We start from the raw sequence: 23,845 nt of genomic DNA on the forward strand, positions 1-23,845 counted from the left end.
TTTCTATTTAAGTTTAATGGAATAAAGCAATGTCAACAGAACATGTTTACAAGAGATCTTTATTTACAATCTGGGAAAACTGACCGAAATTGTAATCCACAATTTACACATAAAACTGGCTTTTGAGATTGCAAGATGGGAATTTTCATTCAGGTTTTCATGATGTGTTGTATGTAACTTGTTTGAGAAGCAAGCATGAAAAGCGATTTCCGAGAGTGCAAAGGCAACTATTCAACTCACTTTGTAGTGTAGTGGTAGAGTTATCAATGCACATTTTGTCAGAAGATATTCCTGGAAAAGTTGTAGTCTCCCTGAGACCAGCCAGACAGTTGAAGCAAGGACAAACACTTTTAAAAGCTAACTGGAGGCCAACAAAATTTTAGCACCATATTCATCCAATATCCAACTCCATCTTTCCTCTGAAACAGAAATGCACAGTATAGCTAAATATGCTACATGTAAAAGACCAAAGGTTACTTTAACTGGATATATTACAAAATTACAGAAGTTTAAATTTATTCAAGTTACAAATGTGACTCAACATCACTTACATGTGAGACTGTCTGGGATAGAAAAAAAAAATAGTTTTAAGTGTGTACTTGGCCTAAACGCAATGTGGTTTATAGTTACATATCTTATTTCTTCATTTGTCAGCCATGACTGTAAATTTTCTCCTGTTAAGTAGACATTATAACACATTTTTTAAATATTGCAATGTTATAGAAAAATCTCAGATTTTAATGACTGATTACAGTTGGTCTGTTATGAGACTCAGCTACTTTGTGTTCAATCAAAAAATGTGCCACAGTATTATAAATTTCTCTATATTGGATTATTTCCCAAAGACTTTATTCTGTTCATCTAACTTTTATTCAGACTGATTTTCCAATTAATCAACTTTTTTGGGGGGAGGGGGGTGGGGGTGGGGTTATATTTTTTCTTTGAAGATTTGAGTTTAGAATATTGTTTTAATATTGTTTATATTCTACCTGCATTGGGCCAGCGGTGCATCTTTGGATACACAGACAAAATAAACTTTTGCACCATTATCTATTAAAGCATACACTTTAATCCCTCAACTCAATTAACTTTCTGCTTTCAACCAATACAGAATACTGGAAGCATAAGGGATTAGTCAAATCAAATCAGAATTACCATAATGAAATTCTGTCTGCAATGCTAACTACAAAATATACTTCAAAAGATACAAATGTCCATCTTATGCAGGTCCACATGTTTTTTTTTATGGTCCATTAATTGTTGAAATCACACAATAAGATTTGTGTTACTTCAGGGTGGAGTTAAAACTCTGCAACTGCATTTATGTTGCATTGTCAGCTGGCTACATGAGAGGAGGTTGAATTGGATTAGCAAACTCAAATTCATTAGGATTAGGTTTAAAAAAAAAAACAGGTGCTATGTAATTTGAAATTCAGATATACAATTACTAAGGAAATAGCCCAACATTTTAACAGACCTATGGTTGATTGGCTCATAACATAGGATATTTTTGTCAGGACTCTCAAGTCATTATTGGAACACAATATTGCACATTAGGAGACAAACAGAAAAAAAATACAACCAGTTTACTCTAGACATCATAGACTGAGATACTGTATTAGTTGGATTTCATATCAAAAGAAAGTTTGATTAGGCCAGCTATATGATCAAAAGAATGAAGAGGGCATTAAAAAAATTAAGCATTAATTTGTGTTTGAAGTTAGGGCCATTATATTATTCTTTGTCTCACCACAGGTTTGTTTAGTCTACCTAGGCAATCCATTCTGTTAAGGGATGCTATTCTTGGCAGGGGTCTGTCATGCTTTGGTCAGACCAATAGTTGGCCAAATCACAACTGGAATGGCGATGTGGAAAAGGAGATGAGACAGAACGAGCATCTTTGCTGCCTCGGGTCTTGTTCATTACATCCAACAGAGTAGAATATGTGGTTGATGAAAGGATTAGCAGCTGTCACACTTGACCTCAACCTATACAGACCTGTCTCACCTATTTAGTCTATCATCAATGGAAGACACTGATCAATTAGAGAAAATTAGTGAATAATTACAGATTAAAAGTAGGACGCTCCACATAAGCAAGTTTTGACATCGGAAATAAATAAATGACATCAGCCTGTATGGGTATTGTAGATTATTTGGCCTAATCACTAAAAATAAATGTCTTAAACAATGAAGTAAACTTTGAGGAAGTATGAGAGGACAGTTTTCCATACACAAGTAGAAAGAGTTTAAATGTGTTCGGATAAATCAGGTGAGGATTTTGCTCCGTTAGGACAGAGCATCCAATATCACCCGGCTGGCCAAGTTTGGGATTTCCATAGCAGGTTTTTTTAGTCTTTTTTTCTTCACTCTCTTCAACCCAAAAAACCTGCATGAGGATGGAAAACATACACTTGATTTTCATCAACATCTTGAAATTATTTTTTTTAAAAGTGCACTCTGAGAACTCACCTAAAGAAAGATCTACTGTCTTGGTTCTGTCCTTGTAGCTGGTCTCCTTCTGTTATTGTTCGTGGCTCCGCGGTTCTGGCTCCTGCCCTGCTGGCCAAAAGGGTAGGCCACCATTTGGGTTGACCCTCTTCTGACTTGCAGTCCCTGTGACTCCCTCATCTCCCGTGCCATCTGTGTTAGTGTTAGGCCAGGATTTGTTTGCAAGCGCTGGAATAAGCTCTCACGATTCACAGTTCTTTTAGGGCAGCTGAACGTCAGTGCCACTCCAGAATCTGACTTCATCTCCCTGGAAAAACCATCTGAAGTTCCATCAAAGCAGCGGCCAATGGCAATCTCTTTAGCAACGCGTGGGTTCTGGTCAGTGACAGTGTATATTCCATAATTGTGTCCAAGTGGATCGACAGGAGCTAACATATTGAAAGCATGAGATTCATTGTTCTGAAGAACAGGGGGATGCTTTATCAGATACTCTTGGAGGAGACCATTGATGCCTAGACGACGACAGTTCCCTTGTGGGATGACAGAAATTAGTGACCTATCTACAATACCTTGATCAAAGAGCATCCCGCTGCACTTGAACTCAAGACAAGCAGCAGAGGTATTAGGATGGTGTAAGTCACGGGTACTACGAATGTCTCTAATGCCATACAACTGACCTCTTGTCTGAGGATGAGTGCCACCCATGTTTCTTGACCGTACCATGATTTCTGTAGCTCCATGAATCTTAACTTTGATGTAGCAAGCCCTGAACTCTTGTGGATTTGGCCACCAGGAAAGATAATCTCCAGTCCAAGACGTGAGGTCACTCTCCTCAAAGGGTACCACATTGTACTCATATTTATCTTTCTCGACACGGAAGAAACGAAAGTGGTTGGCATCAACAGGTGCATTTTCACATGCAATTAAACTCTGATAAGGATAGATTGGTCCGTTCGTTTCATCAAAATTGTTAGGGTTTGGTTTGGATAGGTTGATTCGAAAAGCTGTTTTCTTAAGTGCTGGATCCTCATGATCGGAGCGCTGGTAATCTAACTTCCCTAAGTACGGCTGAGACACACCAATAATGTTTGGATTCATTTTTGGCATTGAGGGGGCTGCTTCCAGTTCCTCACCTCCCATTATAGCTGTGACGTAAGCCGTGTATGCGTCAGCCCTCTGAGCATCACAGAAAGCTGGAAGACAAGCACCGTTTGGTCCCGTTATCACACTATCAAAGCGTCCCCAAGCCCTCGGATTTGACGAGTAGCCTGGCTTAGGCTCCAGGTTTATCAAGTTTATTACCACTCCTTCTAGTTGCTCGTTGGGCAGGAACTTGTCACTCATGTACGCCCTCACTTTGACATAGCAACGGCGATTCTCAGGTACATCGAGATTGAACAATCTACGCTCCCTGATTTCCATATTCCCTATCAGGAAGGTGCGCTCCTCTCGTTTGTTCCTCCCGGTGCCAGCAACAGTAGTTTGTGTGGGTTGAAAGTTACTCTCCTCCTCCCAAATGCCAGTATCGGGATTGAGGGACCAGAGTTTCATAGCAGGGATGTGCTCCTGCATTTTTACATGCTCTGTATCAAGGAGAACCTGGACAGCACCAGTTCCTAGAACCTCCTGGTTTGCTCCATCTCGGAAATCTACTGAAAACATTCCATATGTCCTAAGAGGTAGCATGTCTCCTTCATTGTCTACAAAGTTGAGATCGCCAGGAGCGGCAGCAGCCATAGTAATATTGCGAGGGTCAAGGAACGTGACGCTGGCCTTAACAGTCCCTTCGTACACTTCCCCTGTGTTTTTATGGAAAGAGTTTGGAGGTATGACCAGTTGACCAATAGGGTCCTCATCTTTTATTTCACCTAGGTAAATGGTATTGCTTTCTGCAGCGTTTATATCAACAGGTTCCTGCTTCCTCATCACTTTTACATCATGATAGACAGAACCTCCTCTCTTGTCAAAGATAAAAACCTTGATTGTATCAATGAACTTCTGAGAAGGGTCAACAAAGTTTACAACAAGACGCTGTGTATCTGGAGACACCTGGATTGTGAACCCACCCTGATATCCTGTGGTACCTATCCGTTCCTTCCCTATGTAAATATGTCCAAAGCGCAGGGGTTCATCATTGTCTGCTGACACCACCCTTCCCCGTACAAGAATTTTGGGCTCCACACAAGTCTGGCAGCCACACTCACTAACGACTTTGATTGGCAGGGTGTAACGGCCACAGTTGATCTTTCTAGCGTTCATTTGTTTGACCCCACAGCAGAAGCCAGATCCATCCCTGCAACGCATGTCAAAGTCCAGCGATCCGGGGCATTTGTTGTGTGGACAACGACCTGCATTGTAAAACTTGGAGTCTGTTCCAGGCTGCTTGCAGTCTAATGGCAATTTTATCAGGTGATTTTCAGGTGTCGAGTTGCATGCTGGTGTTCCTTTGGCTGTGAAATAAAAAATGTGAGATCAGTGTGCTACATTTTCATTTTATACACATTGTAAAAATAATGTTGATTTCAGTAAAATATTCTAGTTATTTGGGAAGAAAAATAAATTTCAGAATAAAGATTTATTTATTTTATCCCAATGGCTTTTTTCTTCCTTTTCATAGATTTATGCTTGAAAAACGGAAAAAGAAAACTATATAAAATTCTGCATTTATCTTTTTATATTGTTATGAAGATACTTGTTTTGAAGTAAAAAGGATTTAGAAATATATATTTAATCAGATCATTGTGAACAATAAAACTGGGTCACTGAACTTGAAAGCCTGAAAAGGAAGTCTGATGACTTGCCAAAATATTGGTTCTGTTTAAAACTGATGATCTCATTGTGTCACCATATTAATGACTGCAGTCATTATTGTCACATTACCACTCTATGGTAAATGCTGCTCATTTATTCAAAAGAGCGCTGTGTTTCCTTTAAAATGACACTTATTGGAGAGAGCAACCATGTAATCTTATTTGAGGTTGATGAAATTTAATTTATGGAAAACTTTTCTCCTGTAGCTGTTGTTTAAATGCAAGAGTGAATACAAAACACATTAATCATCCTCCATTAAGAACCCTGCTGTGACAGGTGTTAGTGTTTCATTCAGCAAAGCACATTTTGTATGCCAAAATGATTAAAAAGCAAAGAGATCCCTCAGACAAAGTCTAGGACTGATTGCTTTAGCACACGTTTCGGCAGACTATTTCTGACAATCTATATCTTGGATAACAAGCATCATGGGAATTCTCATAATGTGTAGTTATGTGTGCAAATGTGGAAATGCATACTTGTCTGAAGATAAAAAAAAAAAAAGGATTTATTGACAAGGTTGGATTTCACATTAATATGGAAAGCGGGTGGGATTTAAGGATTTTAGTCTGCCCACCACGACTTCTTGCCAGTCATTCCTTGTTTACAAAGTGATAATTTCTACCAACTTAAACATAATAAAATATTGCACTGCAGATGTCACTAGACATTATAGACTTTAATATTCCATTGGAGACCACAATATTTATTGAGGTTATATTTCTTCTTTAGGGACAATTTGCAAAATACTGGTAAAATACTGTTGACTGGTAAAATGGTTTTGCACTTACCGAAAACAGTGAGGACAGCTGAAGTAGACTTTATGCTGCCTGTCAGACTAGTTGCTTTGCAGTGATATTGCCCTGACTGCTCTGGTTTCAGGTCTCGCAAAATCAGATCTTCATCATACTTGTATATTGTGCGATTCAGTAAGGTTCCGTTGTGATACCTTTGGATCAAACAAATATATTTTTATGTAACTATAAGATTAACGGCATTTGTTAGACAACCTATAAAAAAATGTAATTGCTTTTTACCAGTAATATTTGTCAGGTTTTGGCGATCCTGTGGCTCTACAGCAAAGGGTTGCACGTTGTCCCTCATAACGCACTTTGTCTTCTGGGTGCTTCTCAATATACGGCTTTTCTGGAAGACATAAAATACAGAAACTAACAATGCAACAGTGCATGAAATTATCAATGTGGGATCATCCATATCCAAAAGCTTATTCTTTTTACCTGAGGATCGTAAGATGGCCCGTACCCAGAGTTCATCAGTGCTATTGTTGGAAACAGGGAGAGTGACGGGTGCAAATTTATCCTTTTCTATGACCACTCGGGTCTGTGGGCTGGTGCACAGTCCATCAATCTTGAACTGGCCCTTGGCATCAGTGTGGGCGCGGACAACCTTGGCTTGGCTAGCCAGAGCCACTGTTGCATTTGGCACAGGGACACCTGTAACACTGAAGACCTCCCCATGTAGTATTTGTCCATCACAGATACAGTAGCTACAGTCCTTACTGGGACGTCCCCCAGGACAGACACGTTTGCATGCCACTGTAAAAATAAAATGTTTTTTTATTTTTTTTATTTCATTGTAGAAAAAAATCCATGTGTGTTTTGTAATGCACAATACCTGGACATGGATTTCCACATTTTTGGACCTCTACAGGTCGTCCTGTACACTGAATCTTAGTAGAAGATCTGTGACATGTCCTACGTCTTGTTCTGCGGCCTTTACCGCAGGTCACTGAGCAAGCACTCCACAAACCCCATTGGCTCCACACAGCTGTTTAATCAACATTTTGGGTGAAATAAGTGGTTTATTAGCAATCATAGTGGCAAGTTTTCAGAAACCGTAAAAAAAAAAGCTGAAGATCATCAAATGATTTTGACCAAATACAAATGAAAAAAAAAAATAATTATCTTTAATTGTTATTTTACTATTTAAATATTGTGTACTGAAATGTCAGTGAGCGCATTCTGACATCTTTGCTAGTGTGATTACATTGATTTTATGATCAAAGACAACAAATCTCTGTACACACAGAAACATGTTTTGGTTTAGCCTGCTAATTGGGCACCACATGTGTCATGTAAATGTCAGCAGGATGTGATTGCTCTCGAGAACCATGAGTGGGAAATAAGCCTCATTTCGGAGTTTGAGTGTCAAAATAATATGGGTAAATCCGAAATGCGACAAAACAAGTATTTGGCAGCATCTGATATAAAGGGCACACAATGAGCTTTTGACACCTCACTGCTCTGTAAAAATGTTTTAACCATTCTAAGATAAACCATGTTAACACTATCTAGGTCAGATTTGGAGATTAGCTAAACTAGATTAAACCAAACCAAACTATATTTGGTTGATAGACCTTTTTTTTATGAGAGTCTTTAGTAAATCCTGCCAGTCAAGTCTAGGAAATGCACTTTATATTAGTGAAAATGTTAGGGATGCACCGAAATTTCGTCCACCGAAAATTTTCGGCCGAAAATGGCCTTTTCGGTTTTCGGCCGATAGACTTTTATCACCGAAACAACACGCCGAAATGTTGTGATGACGCAAACAGAAACCGCGACCTGCACGTGCACCTGCAAAGCGCAGACCACGAGCTCCCCGCGACATTCACTTAACACCAGTGAGAACATTCTCTCTCTTCGTATTCCTTTATTCGCAGCACTAAAACGTCTCCTAACAAAGAGATTAAGACGGACCACGAAGTAAAAACAAAGAAAAGTACAGTCTTATAGAGTCTGTTAGCACATGTCTCACTGAGATCTTTTCGGATCCTCTGCACTTCATCGCGAATGTGCTTGATCCGCGTTATAAAGACCATTACTTGGATGCGGAAATGATCCAGGCCGCGCTGGATGCGGAGAACCCGCGTGGAGACTGAGAAGCGCCAAGCGCAGGAAACAGATCAGAGCGCAGAAAAAAAGACTGGTCTCTGCACCAGATGAGTGGCATGCACCATCGTTGTCTGATATGTTCAGTGGAATTCTGCAAGAAAGTGCCTCAAATAATAATAATACGTTGGCTATTTTGTTCTTATACACACACACACAAACATATATACATTCATAATATCAGATTGTAGCCATATTTCTGCTAGATTTTCTGCTAGATTTCTGCTTTAATTTTATAAAAATGTTTATTTATGCCCTGGCCCTATTTAAATACACTCTCTCAAATATTTCTCAAATGTCAGGCAGATGACAAGCTCAACTGCTCAACAGCTAGATGGTTATCTGTCTGAAGTCCCCATCCCCAGAAGTGATAACAGTCTTGCCTACTGGAGAACTGATGCACTTTCTAGTCCTACAGAGAACAATTTCAAATGCACTTCACCTAAATGCATAAATGTTTTTATGAGAGAACAGTTCATTTTAAAACCTTTCTGCAGGCCAGTAGGCCTGTACATTATTATTAAATATACACATGAGTGGAATAAATTTTTAGTTTGAATTTTATTTTATACTGTGCATTGTTGCAATGTGCTTAATAAATATTTGCATCATTTGTAATTATGTATTTTTATGTTTTTTTTTTTTAAATAAGTTATGTAATTGTAATTATCTTTGAAACTTTAATATTAATTTATGCAATTGCAATGTCTTAATTTTAGTAAAGGTAGTACACGGTCATAGCAATAAATGCAATGGTACTAATAATTGGCATAATTTCTTTCGGTGTTTCGGTTTCGGTTTTCGGCCTTGGTTTTCTCTTTTTCGGTTTTCGGTTTCGGCCAAGAATTTTCATTTCGGTGCATCCCTAGAAAATGTAATTATTGTCTCCAAATTCATATTTGTTCTTTATTTACCTTCGCATGGCGGGGTTGAACACTCTCTTCGTTCAATGTGGGGTCCCACACAAACAGGCGAAAGAAGCAGTGGAAGAGGTTGTGTGCTCATGCATTTCCTCTGACGGACTTGGATGCCAACATCGTTACAGGCAGTGGCAGAGCAAGGCGTCCATTCATTCCAGTCAGTCCAGTATGAGTGGACTTGAAGAAACAAAACAAAGAAGATTTTTACACACTCATATGTTAAAATGCATATGCCTCCATATGGAATACACTTCTGTATTTTGATGGATTGTCTCTTGACTAATTGTACCTGGTGGACACTGGAATCGCACATGGTAGTTGGAACAGATGCGACCAAATGGCTGCTCCTTATTGATACACCAGAAGCCTTTTTCCAGACTGGAATGGACCACCTCCCCCGTGTCCGCGGCTGCAACCCAGTCCGTGGTACGGGCCTCGATGGCTACAGGTCGTGAGCAGACCCTTTCTCGGTAGTAGAAGCGGATGGCTTCTAGCCTCTCGTAGTCACCGTTTCCTCCTGGATGGTCGATATTGAACCAGGATGTCCACTCGGTTACACCTGGGTTGCACAAAACAAAGATCAGAGCAAGATGTTTTACAAGAACAGAATGCTCTTGCCAGTGACCCAAAGATGAAGAACAAGAGTTTCCAGATTACGTCAAAATTTCTGTTGATTTTGCTGGGTTTACTTCAAAAGATTACTCCAGCTTTTTGCATCACATTAACAGAATACAATAAGTGTCCCACAAAAGTGCTTGTTGCTTTTTGTCAGAAAATCCCATAGGAGGTATGAATTAAATGACATTATTTAAGGCAAAGACAGCCATCTACATTGTATAAGAGACAACATAGTCTCTTGCTTTAATTAAGAACATGTGTAAACTCATTTACACGTCCATGAGTCAATGTATTATTGTTTCAGCATTGCAGTGGCTATATGTCTTCATCATTAAAGCTCACATTTAATGAAGACAGATGACTCCAGAAATCATTACATCACATTTTTTTAGCAACACAGAGACCCACAATGCGGTTTGGAACAAGCAGGACACCACAAATTAACTGATTGCATAAAGAGAGCATGTTAAAATATCCATAACTACCTGTGGTCTTTGGATCCACGAGGCTGTTGTAAGCCAGCTTTCTGTTCCTGTCGGTTTTGTTTAACCTCTGAAGATGTGAGCTGTCCCAGATGGGTCCTGTGGGAATGCAAACTTTAATACAGCGCACTCAACAAAGGTGCTACCAATGAAACGTTGGCTGCAACTAAATCTTGAAGAAACACTGACCTCCCCAGGGACTAACTAAATTTGGTCTTAAAAAGTTGGACATGAAATTTGTTTGATCTATTACAGTGCAATATAATGTGCAATGTAATAGATCAGAACAACTTATTCCTTGCACGTTCCTTAGGTTGCAGACATGTCTGTGAATGTGATCGGAAAATCCTGCTTGGCTTTGCAGTAAATGGAATGTGTGCAAAAGACATTCAATATTTAAGTACTGACTTTTTTGTCTATTGCTGCCACCAGAGTCCAAGTGCCCTACTTTTATCGGCTTAGCATCCATTGGCGTCCACGGCCCTTCTCAACCATGTCCAACCAGTTTTGAGTTAGCACCTGATATCTGATCTCATGATTGGCCTGAGGAGGACACATTTGGTCCATTTCTCCACTGTATCTGTTTCCGTTCCGTCTGGTCACATCAGGAGATGCTGCGCACATATGGAAGTACAGCACGCATGACGGTCTGATCCCCAACATCAATTCTCAAACTAATCTGGAGACACTTACTAGCTAGAGCCCCAAAGGAGAAGATAGAGTAATGGGAACAAACACATGGCGTCTCATGCTTTCTAGATGAGACATTACCAGAAGATGCACTCCCACATCCCAGACAGAGGACAGTGGGCCTCCGGTGTTTCGTGCGAACTGTCCTGCCTGCAGAAGGTGAATCCCTGAACCACTTTCCAGAACTTGCTTATAGTGTGCTGTGATAAGGAAATCACAGACTGAAGGATTCATTCACCAATGTCATTTTTTTTTTTTTTTCCAAATGTGATGTGTCCCACAGATGTAGCCAAGCTTAACATCCTCAAGCAAGAACGGCACAGTGTCTTTGCAGTGAATTGTTACTGGCACTATTCGATGCTCACACACTGAAGTGCTTATCTGCGGCAGAAGTGTCAGTCACCGTAGAAGCTCTGCAGGCCACCATTACTGTTATTACAGTATATCCCTCTCCTATACTGAATTGATTTACCATGCAGGTCCAGCTGAAAGAGTGTCATTCCCAAAGTAATAATTTGCAGAATATGAGATGTCATTATTCCAGTTATTCACTTATCTTGAGTGGCCTTCTGAGGCACTGAGTCACTTTTCTAAAAAACTGTGTGTCACTATGCTTTTCCTGGTCATGAAGTTTCCCCATTTCCTCCTTTCGATAAAAAAAATAAAGCCGTTAGATGTGAATTTATATCTGAAGATCCTGAAGTGTAGACCTTTGCATTTTACTTGCAATTTATTACTACTGTGCCAAGAATAAAGCCAGAAAGACTATGAAACAACACGAATGCACACTAATTTACTGCGCACCTCATAAACCCTCCATTGAAAATTTCAAAGTTTCATTTTAGAGCTAATAACAGAGACTTGGACCATTGATATGCAGGCTAATGCAGTTATTAATGCAGTCTAACATAGTTATTACAGAGAGAGAGAGAGAGAGAGAGTTAAGTGTGTGAATACCTGCTTATGTGCATCTATCAGCAGTGTTCAGCAGCAGAATCTCTAATAGTGAATCTTTAAGTTGATCTGCTTCAAGAGCCTCGCTACTGAGAAATGTCATTTAGCTTTTCAACTGTGGAACTATTTTACTGATAAATCGCAGGGCAACAAGTTTCTGTTTGAGTCTCCAAATTTGTGCGAATGCATGTCTTTACAGTGTGTGCGTCTATGAGAGAGAACGGGAGAAAGAAATCATGATGTTCGTACATAAAAAAGGTGCAAAACATAGAAATAGATTGTCATTTTTTTCCCTATTGTCTGTTTTATTTATTTGCTAAATGTCTTCTGGTGTTTTGGTTTTTTAACTCTTGTTGATAACCCATCGTATAACGAAAAAAAATTCACAATGAAAATCTTCATTGTGCTTGGGCACCCCTGGACTAGCGAGCATAGGCACGTGGCTAGAATGGCTATGCATAAATTACACAACCTCCGTACTTAAGGGGGCGATAAAATTTTCTTTAGTTGTTAGCGACATGTATTTATTATTCAGGTAGCTAGTTAGATTCATATCAAGGACAGTAACTATAACAATATTACCACAGCTATAACGACAACAACACAAGAGAACAATATAATTGAATTTTTACAATATAATTACATTTTTTATATATATATATATAAAATCTTGAACAATAAACCTCTATAAAACCTACTATGGCCACCAATATAATTAGCAGTAACAACATTGCATACTGTAGTCTGCTTTATTCCTAGATAGAAGAAGTGTGTGTCTATGACCTCAGTGGAACCTTCTAATATCTGCACCCAGTAACAGGGAATTATTAGGATCAGATGTTAAAAAAGCATATACGTTGAAGTGGAAACTATAAGTTAACAACATCTTAAAATACACACCTATCTATAAATCATTGTCATCCCAACATAGAATGACACCCTGCCCTCCCATAACAAACCACTCCTGCCAAGTTTATTTTGGGAGATGGCTCTCAAACAAAAGGGTAATTTAAACTTGGTACAGCTATTCTGTGATTATTTTGTGCCTATCTTATTGCCAGGGGTTTTACCCCACAATATAAAGTGCCGTATCATTACCCTTTTAGACTTCTAGCGTCACCTCATAAAGTCTGCACAGTGTCCAATAGCCTCAGACAATTAATCCATTCAAGCAAACAGTCTGTGGCCTTTTTATAAGACATTCCCCTTTTTTAATGTTCATCTTGGAGCATTGCTACCCAAGCCAGAAGCAAATCAAAATACATGTGATAGTTGAGTTTTAATAAAAGAGCTACGTCAAAGCTGCAGCGGAGTGGTTAGCGCACATGCTTCTTCTACAGGAATCATTTTTCGGTCTGTGCTGTCTGTAAATAAAAAGGTTAGACACAAAAACATGCCAAAATGTAGCTGGCATTCACCTTTCTGAAAGTTTTTCCCTTGTTTATCCAAAATGGAAAGGTAAATCATTTTGGCATGTTATGTAATCCCTTTGACAAAGCGCTATAGTGCTAACCCACATACTTGTATGTATTAGGGCGACTGTGATGGCTTTATTGCAGTATATGAGGTTGGTAACAAGTAGGGATTTGTTTGAAATCAGAGGCATTTCATTTAAGGCGGCAGTGTGCCCGGGCAGTGGTCTTGAAATTGCATTCCACATCCCATCGTGTTTTAATGAATGCAAATGAGAGCTCCAAAGTGGTTTTATCTGTGTGTTTACCCTGCGTCGGCAAACATGTGGAAGTAGTTTTGTGCATCTGGCACATGTCCTGGCTGAGGTGTGCTCGAATGGAAGATGGTGAGCTCTGTCTGATTGGGTTGAGAAGAAGATTAGGAGACAACCACTGTTCCATAGACTCTGAACTGGGATGCATCTGTGCTCCATTATTCTAAACTGAACTGCTTCATTGTCACTGCATAATAATGAAGCCCCAGCCAGATTTGTGTGTGTTTAAAATTATCTGGATTGGTTTTCCTTGTCTTTGAACCGTTTCATCCAGAAAGTTGATCTTAAGCGTCACTTTTAATGTTGAATACTCTAATACCCTGGAGAAGAGTAGTTTTCTAATTCAAAAGACACGAATAAGTCCTTTTTTAAAACTTGTTTTCTGTTAACAGGATACTTACAAATTCTTCAAACAATATAAAACTAGGTCGAATATTCCTAATAATTAAATCTTGAATATTTTTTATAGATCGTTATAAACTAAAGTAAATGAACTAGTGTTAAAGACACCTTTGAAAACAAGTCTTACAAAGCATTGTTTCTTGAGTAAACATATGTTTATATATTTTAACGAATTCACTTTTTCCTGCTGTGACTTTACCTCTCTATAAGGGGTGTAAAGTGGAGTAAAGTCACGGTCACCAAGAATCGAGTTCTACGTTTTATAAAAATTAAATGGCGGCGACAGCACAACGACCAAGGACTCTAATGTTCAATAAACAACCATTTCCCTGAAATCAATGCGTCCAATCAGAATTACGTTTTTTTAAAACATTCAGTTAGCGCTCATGTAGCGGCCACTCACGGAAAAGAGCTAAACTGAGACATCGCACATTACCTTTGATCCCTCTTTCCACCCTCTTTTTCACTTCAAAGCATCAGAAATCGATGTACCGGGCAGCTGAACTTCAGAGCAAAGTGAAACATCTGGAGAATAAATCGTTTGAATGGAGCAGATTAGAAAGGGGCAATATTTACTTTGGAGCGTTGAAAATGGCTTCGGCGTGCCCTGGATGAAGCTGGCACGGACGTGCAAGCTTGCAGCTCATTACCGGATGACTGAGCGACATCTGGTTATTCAAAACCAAAATTTGGTCCTAAAGGTTTTTAAAAGGCTTGACTTAGAGCTCAGCGATGTCAGGCGCTATTTTCTGTGCATGCTGTCTACACGTGTTGGGAAACAGGTAATAAATTCCGTGGAGAGGGTGAGGTGGGCCGGAGACAGTGAATGCAATAGAGGCGGATGAAACGGTGCTGCTCCACATTTCAGTCTGGGTTGGTGGGCAGTTTCCCAGTATTCATGACACTCAGTCATTCAAATAATGAATTCCTCAACAGTCATAGGCTACATAACTTTTCCAGTATGAAGACTTTTGGGAGGAATCAGAAATAGTTTACATTACGTTTAAATATAATGGGGCTTTGTGACACACTCACTATTCTGAATAAGACTTTTGAAAGGAAATTACATAAATAACTTTCTGTTCTGTTCTGTTTAAATGCCCAACTATTAGTACTGCAGTTGTTTACTGCAATAAATGACAGCTGGAGCAGTTAGTTAACATTCACATTCAACACCTTCATCTTTTTGAATTTGCATAATTAGTAAAACCTTTACTTTCAGAGTGTCTTTTAATAGCAGTGAGACAAACAGAAGCAGTTCAGTATGAAAAAAAGCTGATTTACTAAACATCACTCCATCCATGTAAGTTGATTAAGCTTTCACAAACAAACAAGCTCTCACTGTTTTTTTCCCCCCTTAGTCTTAACGTGCTGACAGCTCCAAACTGTTACATAATGAAAAACATCCTTACATGTTCTAATTAAGACAATTATGAGATTATTTAAATTACATTACCTTGTGCCAGAGACACTACAAAGACGGTAGACAGCGCCAACGTCCCGACTGTGAAGTCCCACATAGTGCCACAGCCACTGATGGCCAGCTGTTGGTAACAAAAAAAATAAATTAAAGACACACACCAAAAAAAAGTTTGTCAAGTTCTTGGGTGCCTTGAGTGAATTTGTTTCCCCCCGGTCCTTCAAAATCGAGTCTGATAGTTTCGTGAACTTCCCAGAGTTTTAAAAGACAGGATGGAGTGGAGAGTGGTCCAGACCGGCCCCCTCCTGCTCGCCATTGGCTAATGCGCTAACATCTGTGTTCTTATATCATTCCAACAGATGAAAAAGAACACACAGATGTAGAAGAAAGGTGAATGTTGCATCAGAACAGTGTTATGTTTGTGTTTTAAATCAAGATATTTTGGATCACTGGGTGTTTTATTATGTTCTGCCCGGTTACTTCATTTCAAGCATGAATGAAGACGTTGATGTAATGACAGCAGATTAATATAATAAAAAATGTGTTTATTTCACAACTGATTTTTCAGGAACACTTCAGAACAGGGAACATTTATACACTATTAACTAAGACTTTTCCCTCAATAAATTCCTAATTTGGTGCTTATTAATAGTTGGTAAAGTAGATGTTAGGTTTAGGTATTGGTTAGGATTAGGGCTGTAGAATAAAGTCATGTAGAAAAAGGCATTAATATAAGCTTAAGTAGTACTAATAAATGGTTAATATTCTAGTAATATGCATGGTAATAAGCAACTAGTTAAGAGACCCTAAAATAAAGTGTTACTGATTTGTCTTATTTTACTCACATGCATTGCAGGAATGTTTGTCCGACATTCAGTGACTCGACAGACAGTAAAAAGACTGTAATGTGACGCACCTGTTGCATACAAAGGGAGTTGTAAACAGCCAAAAGGTTTCAAATGTATAACTGTCACAGAAACTGATCCATAATAACTATTTCACATTGCTTGAAGGTGAAGTGTCATATTTTTTCTTTAAAGGAATTAGTTTATCCTAAAAGGAAAGTTTACTCACCTTCTGACCATCCATATAGATGAGTTTATTTCATTGGACAATATTTGGATAAATTTAGCATTACAACACTTGCTCACCAATAGATCCTCTGCAGTGAATGGGTGCCGTCAGAAAGAAACATATCTCACTAATCCACAAGTTATCCACACCAAATGTACCACACCAGTACATTTTTATTTTTGGGTGTCATATTACAGTAAAGATAATCTAAATGTAAAATCAGGAGGACATTAATATGCATAATGAAACGTCCAATAATTGTTTTTAATTCTTCAGAATCCCAGAAATGGTATGAATATTGTGCATCCCATTTTAATGTCATTTTCAACTGTTTTATGAAGTCAAGAAATATAGGTTTCAAACCAGAGTGCCACACTAAACCTTTATTGTTAAGTCCAAACGTTGAAGTCTAACTCATGGTTCATGAGCAAATTGTGTTTAACCATTTGTAAATATTCCCATGCATGCTACATGTACAGTCCTGTTCCACTGTCTAGGATCATGCACGACCAGCACATCCATGACGGGGAGATGCGTTCACTCGCCAGTCCATGGTGTCGTCCAACATTTCGAGTCATTTTTGCACAGCTGTTTTGAAAGCCTTTTTTGAAGCACAGCAAATATTTCACTAAATGGGTCTGACAAAAAAAATCAGGATCAGAAGTCAGAAAGATCGAAGATTACAGGGAACTGCGGTATCAAAACAGAATAAACAGCCAAGAAAAGCACATATTTCCCCCCAATTCGTTTGCAGTCTAAACAGATTTTCATATTTTCCTTTGTCACCATATTGAGTGCATATGGCTTCTTTTGTCCGTTACCTTTGTGGAGCTCTCTATGCGTGTTTAAAGACAATAAACATACTTTTTGGCCTTCTATGAGGTGGACAGAAATGTAAAATGTTTATTGGCAGACTAAGAAATATGATCTCCGGATGAGTTCATGTCCACCTTTTGATGATTATATCTGAGTTTACACAATGTCCTAAAATGGCCTATAATGTGTTAGTGATGAATCGGTATTCCTGTCCACATACTGTAACTGTTGTTGCTTTAGACAGAGACATTCCTTTATATCACCCACGCTTTTTCCTGACTTTTGAATAAATCTCTGGGAAGAAATAATATACTGTATGGTCTAAAGAATATCGTTGCTACCTCTTGTTCCCAAATATTGGCTAATGGAGCACATTTTCCAAGGTTTGGCTAAATAATAACATCCGTGGGTTTTCAACATCCCACGTTTCTTTAAACACCCGACTTTGGCATCTCAATGAGTAAACTTGGTTTTTACAATACCTTAATTTATTCATTCATTCAACTAAGAAAACACATGTACATTGAGCAATGTATAGTAAAAACAAAAGGATTTACACACGTTTGCCATCCTGGGATTATTATTATACTACACAACCTTTCCAATAAAGTACAGATAAATAAATTTTGTAATTGGAGTAAAATTCCAGCAGAGATGCGTTGGGTTTGTAGGTGTGGTGCACATTAGACTGGAGGCACTATCAGGGTAATGCACTTTGAATATATCTGACATTAAAAAGACTTGGCGATTTTTGAGGACTCAACAGTTAGACACACTGTAAATGTCAAACATTTGCAAAAAAATATTAATAAATGATTCTAAACCCATTTCTTAGGTCTCATTGCTTGTTTCTGCCACAAGATTAATTTAAAGAAAAAAATTAAAGGCGATTCCGATTTTCTTGTAATTGTGAGAAAAAAAGTGAGAATTGCGATATATAAAAACAGAATTATGAGGTTATAACTCGTAAAACGAATGATTCAGAGAAGAAAAGTCACAATTCATAATTATGTGAAAAAAAGGTCAGATTTGTAAGATAAAAAGACACAAATTTATAATTTAGTATTTTTTAATTCCGTAACACAAACACACACAAATCGGAATCAGAATCGTGTGATGTAAACTCTAAAGTGTGAGAAATCTTTTTTCGTTTTTTCTTTTCTTAGAATTCCGAGTTTATTACAGCCGGACTGTGAGATATATACTCAAAATTTCAAGACAAAAGTCATTCTGTAACAGAAACAAGCTTCCACAGAAAACTCACCTTAACTATCCAAGGTATCTAGTCATATTTGTCAGTAACTGAATGCCACAGAACAATCTAGAAAATACAAAAAGGGGAAAAACATCCTTGTTATTCAAAATACAAGTCTGCATAAATGGCTACAGTTCTATAACACATTCCGTGCCGGGGAATTCTGGCAGATTAAGTTCATATTTTTTCTGAATGTCATAGGGCAGGAATCGTCCCGCCAGAAAATGCTTTCCCGAGAACCCCGTTGCGCACTTTTTGGGAGCTGTCAGAGAAATGAGAACTTCTGGATTTATCCCATCTTTTGCTGGTTCGTCAACATCCCAACCTTAAGGAAAGAGATAGACAGAGTGAATCCTTTCTCGCCATCACAAGCCACTGGTTATTAACTGAAATATAGCATATTCTTCCAGATATGATGTGGAAAACTGGCTCGTAGAGATCATTCATCACACTACTGTCATGTGGAAAGAGAGCACAAAAATTACAGTGTGTCAGCCATTAGATGCAGTTTTCAAATATGGTCTCCCGATGACGTAACGGCTGTGAGTTTTCTTCAGTTTGATCATTTGACTGTTTCGCAAACACTTCAGGTCCAGTGCAACACATTTGCACATTAAGGTCTCTGGTCAGCTCATTTATCAGAAAAGTTGGCTGCATAAATCAGATTTCATCAGTTGAAACTCCTTTGAGGCATTAGTAACCCATTTTTCAATAATATCCCAACTATTTTGCATGCTTACAAAAATATATCTACACTTTTTTTTTAATTTATCTAGTATTCCGTTCATTTATTTTACACAATTAAATAGCTAGTAGCTATTAAGTTTAGAACGTGTCAGTAATCAAATTCTCAACAATATGATGACTATTTTGCATACTTACAAAAATGTATCGACAATCTTTTATTTTTCAAAGTTTTTCTAGTATTCAGTTTGACTTATTCTACGTAATTAAGTAGCTAGTAGCTATTAATCTTGAACTTGTAAGCAGGTTTAATCAATGTCTTAATAATACAGTATGACAACTATTTTGCATGCTTACAAAAAAATTCTCAACAACCTTTTATTTTTTTAAATGTTTATCTAGTATTCAGTTTTCTTATGCTATGTAATTAAGTAGCTAGTAGCTATTAGTTTTGAATGTGTTAGTAATCCATTTCTTAATATGATGACTGTTTTTCATGCTTACAAAAAAATTCTCAACAATCTTTTTTTTTTTTTTTAGTTTTTCTAGTGTTCAGTTTGACTTATTCTACGTAATTAAATAAGGTAGTAGCTATTAACAAGGGTAGCTAGTAGCTATAAGTCTTGAACTTGTTAGCAATCAATTTCTCCCTGATATTTTGACTATTTTAAATACCTGTAAAAATGTCTCGTTTTATCTAGTATGTGATTTGCAATCTAGTATTTATGATCTAGCAGCTATTAGCCAATGCAGCTAATAGCTATTAGCTAATGTTAAAGCCAAAGTAATTTCTGTGCCACTTCCATGACCAAACTAAATAAGTTTTCCCAACACTTGAACAACAACATTTAGTGCATAATCATGCAAAATAAAATTTTGTTGTATGCTAACATATGTGGCCAATCCGACTTTACAGTGCACATGCTTAGCTGTGAAGAATTACACAAATTATGTTCAGTGTGTAAAAACAGGCACTTACGATTTGTTTTCGATGTGTGTGTTAGCGAAGAATGCTAAAGCTAATGCTTCCATGTCTTGGCAAAAATAACCTTAACCTTCCTTTGAACAGATTGAGACCTTTTTCATGAAACCTTTTCTTTTTCTAGCAAGTAGCTACTGTATTTACTGAATGTTTTCATTGTGGTACTGCACACTAACGAATGCCAGGGGCAAAAACACAAAAATGTGTTTAGTGAGCAAATACCTGAGGGCACGTCCACACTAACGATGGGTATTTTGACCTGTTTGAGAGTCACCAGCATCCCAGCGTAGGGCTCTTTGACCTCCTTGTGGTCGGTTTCTGGTCCCAGGATGGCGTCGATCACCAGATTGTAGGCATCATTTAACAGCTGGACCTGGTCGTGGGGTCAGACAGGATTAGATTAATACTGACAGAGTCCAGAAGAGTGAACATCACATTGACATCTCTCTCCCGATGGGCTGAGCTTCATTGTTCAAGATTGACACTTACCTCTGTTGGAAGGTAGGACAGGAAAGGGATGTCCATTTTCTCGCACTGAACGGTAAAGTCTTGGTGCAAACTCTGAGGAGAACGTTTGGGATAGAAAATGGTGGGCTCATATTCCTACATTAAAGAGAGATGAGGAAGATGATTAATAAATATGTCCGTTACTTTCATATCTGTTAAAACAGATATGAAAATTGCCACTCATGAACCAGACAGTTCGTGATTAGATTTCTGTTTTTTTATGTAATATTTTGTCCCCCTGTGGATCTGCAGGGGGATTTTTGAGTTCATAAATCACAAAACATAATTACCTCATAATTTCATTTCAGAAGAATGTTAGAAGTGATTAATGTGGACTAAAATGTATGGTTTTGTACACTTAATTTGCTCGGGATGCAGGATAAAGTCCATACAGTCTGGATAAGTTGCCGGGTAAGTTCATTACAATCCTGCAGTTAAACTTAATGTATTTCTTACACAATGTTGGTACGGACACAAGAATCCATGCACATGTACAGTGGGAATGTATAAAACAGCTGCCATCATGTGATGACCCTCTATTGTTCGTTTTTTTCACTCCCGAGTTTTTTATTCATTCTAAGAATCTCATATTGTAAACTGGCCAAATCTGGACTGGCCAAACTTCACTCCATCAGAACGAAAGGAAGGATAACTTTAACAGAGCGTACGTTTATTAGACAAAAACTGATGCACCATAAATCTAGCATCACAGAAGAGAATGGTGGATGATTTTTTTTCTTACTGTTTTTTTTTTGTTTTTTTTTTTACTGCTAAAGTCATGAATTGGAAATGTTGTAAGCTGAAGTTGAATGCCAAATGACGAGTTATTCCCTAGCCGTCAGGGCATAGTTTTATATCACATCTAACATTTTGTCCGTTAGCCGATAAGCAAATAGCCCTTAAAAAAATTAAGGTAATTTAAAAGAAGTAATTTGAAAAACTTTCAGACATATAAACTCAAAATTGCAAGATATACACTTACAATTCTTAGAAAAGTCTGCATTGTGATATATATACCTGCAATTTCAAGGGAGAAAAATAAACTTGGAGGAAAAATTTAGAATTGTGAGATGTAAACTCGGAATTGTGAGAAAAAGTCAGAATTCTGAGCCTGACCTCACAATTCTGCTTGTTTCTAATAAAATCGCACGTTTTTATCTCGCAATTCATTTCATAGCGGAAATAGGCTTCCATACAAATGAGATGCAATGTTTCCTTCAATAAAGATGCATTTAACATCAACATAAAAAGCATCCGCACATCCATTTTACTTTTGTAAAGTGGCTTATTTCTGGCTGAAACAGTATATTCAATAACAAACATTAAGGGCAGGGCTTGATTTTATTTATCAAATTAGATTTTGAAAAGTAGTTTCTATGTGACCGGAGGGGAGGGGCTAAAAACTAAGAGAACTTGATAATGTCATCAGAATAAAAATTTGTTTCAGACGCCAAGCAAGCAATTATGTTTTGATTAATAATTACAAACTAAAGTAAAAATCTATACCGACTGGCCCGACTGAAAAGAAGAAAAAAAAAAACTTAACATTGAGCCCTGAATAAGCAATGAACCAATAATACCAAGAAAGCGCATTAAGAAAGTAAATAGACTCAATTATGATTTCTTGTTGACTTTAAACAACAATACAGCACCCTATTGGTATCCATTCTTTCTCCGTGACCTTCGGCACAGGGCTCTATACTTACAAACATGCGCAGATGGCGGGCACACACCAAACCAATGGAGCCATTCTGCTCAGGACCACAAACAACCAGCAGGGTGGGCTGCTTTTTACTCAGGGAGCTCAAAGGAAAAGCCTGGAAAAAGACATAGGGAGAGAGAGACAGTTCAACAGAGAGGTAGACGTCTCATTTCAGTCCTTTCTGCATTTTCAGAGGTAAAGTTCATCGGAATAACCCAGCAACAGTAATAAAGAGCTGTGTAGACACTTCCACAGGATGCAGCCTTAAAATAACACACTTTCTGACAGGTTTCTAAACTGGACCAGTGCTGTTCAAATTTTCCGAAGCGTGTACACACTCACAAAACTAAGTCTGTAAAGGTGAGGCGTGTAATTTCTGTTACTAAACAGAACTGAATTGTTTTCAAATAGGTTTCCATCTCCTATTGGTCAGTCAAACGGATAACCACGCCCCCAGATGCAAGCCATTGGTTGAGCTGTTGCTATGCCTGGCTGGTTGTGAAATATAAACAAACAACGTTTTGATAGAACCACAGAGAAAGTGTTTATTCTCTTACCTTCTTTAGGAAACTCAAACTACAAAGGTCTTTTAAGTTTTCTACGCATATGCTGGAATTGAAAACTGAAATATTTTATATTTTAAAGTCTTTGCAGTCAAGTTGTAAATTTGTATTTGTTCCTCGTTTACCTCATCTTGCCCTAAGGTTGTTGTTATGAACAGACTAATGAAGTAAAAGCAACAGTTAAGGTAATGTGCATGTTATATTCATCTCCAATTAACCGCTTCTGAAATATGGACCCCGGCACAAGCGTGGGAGTAATTGCAGACTTCCGAGAAAGAGAGGAAGCCAGACGCTAATGAAGCTAATGGCACTTTGGAGAGAAATGATCAGCTGACATGGATGTTCCATTAGCGAGCTGATGAAGTTTAGATTACATTATCATCGCTGGTTGTCTTAGTCACAGCGCCGGGTGAACAAGAGTTGAATGCGTGTCTGAGAGTGGAAAATGAACATCTGTCTCCATCTGTTGTCATTTTAAAGGGGAATCCAAGTAGGAAACTTTCCTATTGGCCAAAAGCGAGCTTGTCGATGAAGTTGATTATAATGGGCAGTGTCTGGGAGTGACTAACTAAAAGGTAGCAAAGCTGTTAACTACATTTTCAGATGCGTGACTGTAGCGGTTTTTCAAAATGGTTAAAATTGGATTTTGAAAAGTGGTTTCTGTGTGACCGGAGGGGAGGGGCTAAAAGCTAAGAGGGCTTGATGATGTCATCAGAAAGAAAACTTGTTTCAGGGGCGGAGCAAAACTTTTATGTTTTGATGAACAAAGTCTAAGTCTTCAAGCACTTGAATGGAGAAATATACACACAGTTATTTTTTAAAACGCCTGTCTTTTTGAGTATCCTTGCAATTATTTAGTTATTTATTATTATTATTTAGTGTT

General features: G+C 38.1%; 2 protein-coding genes across 2 annotated transcripts in view; both read right to left on the minus strand.

Moving 5' to 3' along the window:
• Positions 1–41: 41 nt before the first annotated feature.
• Positions 42–16,496, minus strand: LOC113040054 (cartilage intermediate layer protein 1-like). The gene is made up of 11 exons (XM_026198282.1): positions 16,225–16,496; positions 15,416–15,503; positions 10,191–10,286; positions 9,377–9,646; positions 9,082–9,264; positions 6,894–7,046; positions 6,497–6,814; positions 6,296–6,404; positions 6,050–6,207; positions 2,472–4,900; positions 42–2,388 (listed from the first exon to the last, which is right to left on the minus strand). The coding sequence occupies exons 1-10, from the start codon at positions 16,228–16,230 to the stop codon at positions 2,484–2,486; spliced, it is 3,798 nt and encodes a 1,265-aa protein (XP_026054067.1). The 5' UTR covers positions 16,231–16,496; the 3' UTR covers positions 42–2,388; positions 2,472–2,483.
• Positions 16,497–16,620: 124 nt separating this feature from the next.
• The window catches only part of LOC113040057 (yjeF N-terminal domain-containing protein 3), a 34,659-nt gene continuing 27,434 nt past the window's right edge, over positions 16,621–23,845 (minus strand). The window contains exons 3-6 of the mRNA XM_026198287.1: positions 22,404–22,514; positions 20,680–20,793; positions 20,413–20,563; positions 16,621–18,849 (exon numbers count right to left, since the gene is read on the minus strand). Of these exons, the coding sequence (XP_026054072.1) occupies positions 18,653–18,849; positions 20,413–20,563; positions 20,680–20,793; positions 22,404–22,514 (573 nt within the window). The 3' untranslated portion in view covers positions 16,621–18,652. The remainder of the gene's footprint in view (positions 18,850–20,412; positions 20,564–20,679; positions 20,794–22,403; positions 22,515–23,845) is intronic.

Source organism: Carassius auratus, chromosome 22, assembly GCF_003368295.1.
Source record: "Carassius auratus strain Wakin chromosome 22, ASM336829v1, whole genome shotgun sequence".
Classification (NCBI taxonomy): Eukaryota; Metazoa; Chordata; class Actinopteri; order Cypriniformes; family Cyprinidae; genus Carassius; species Carassius auratus.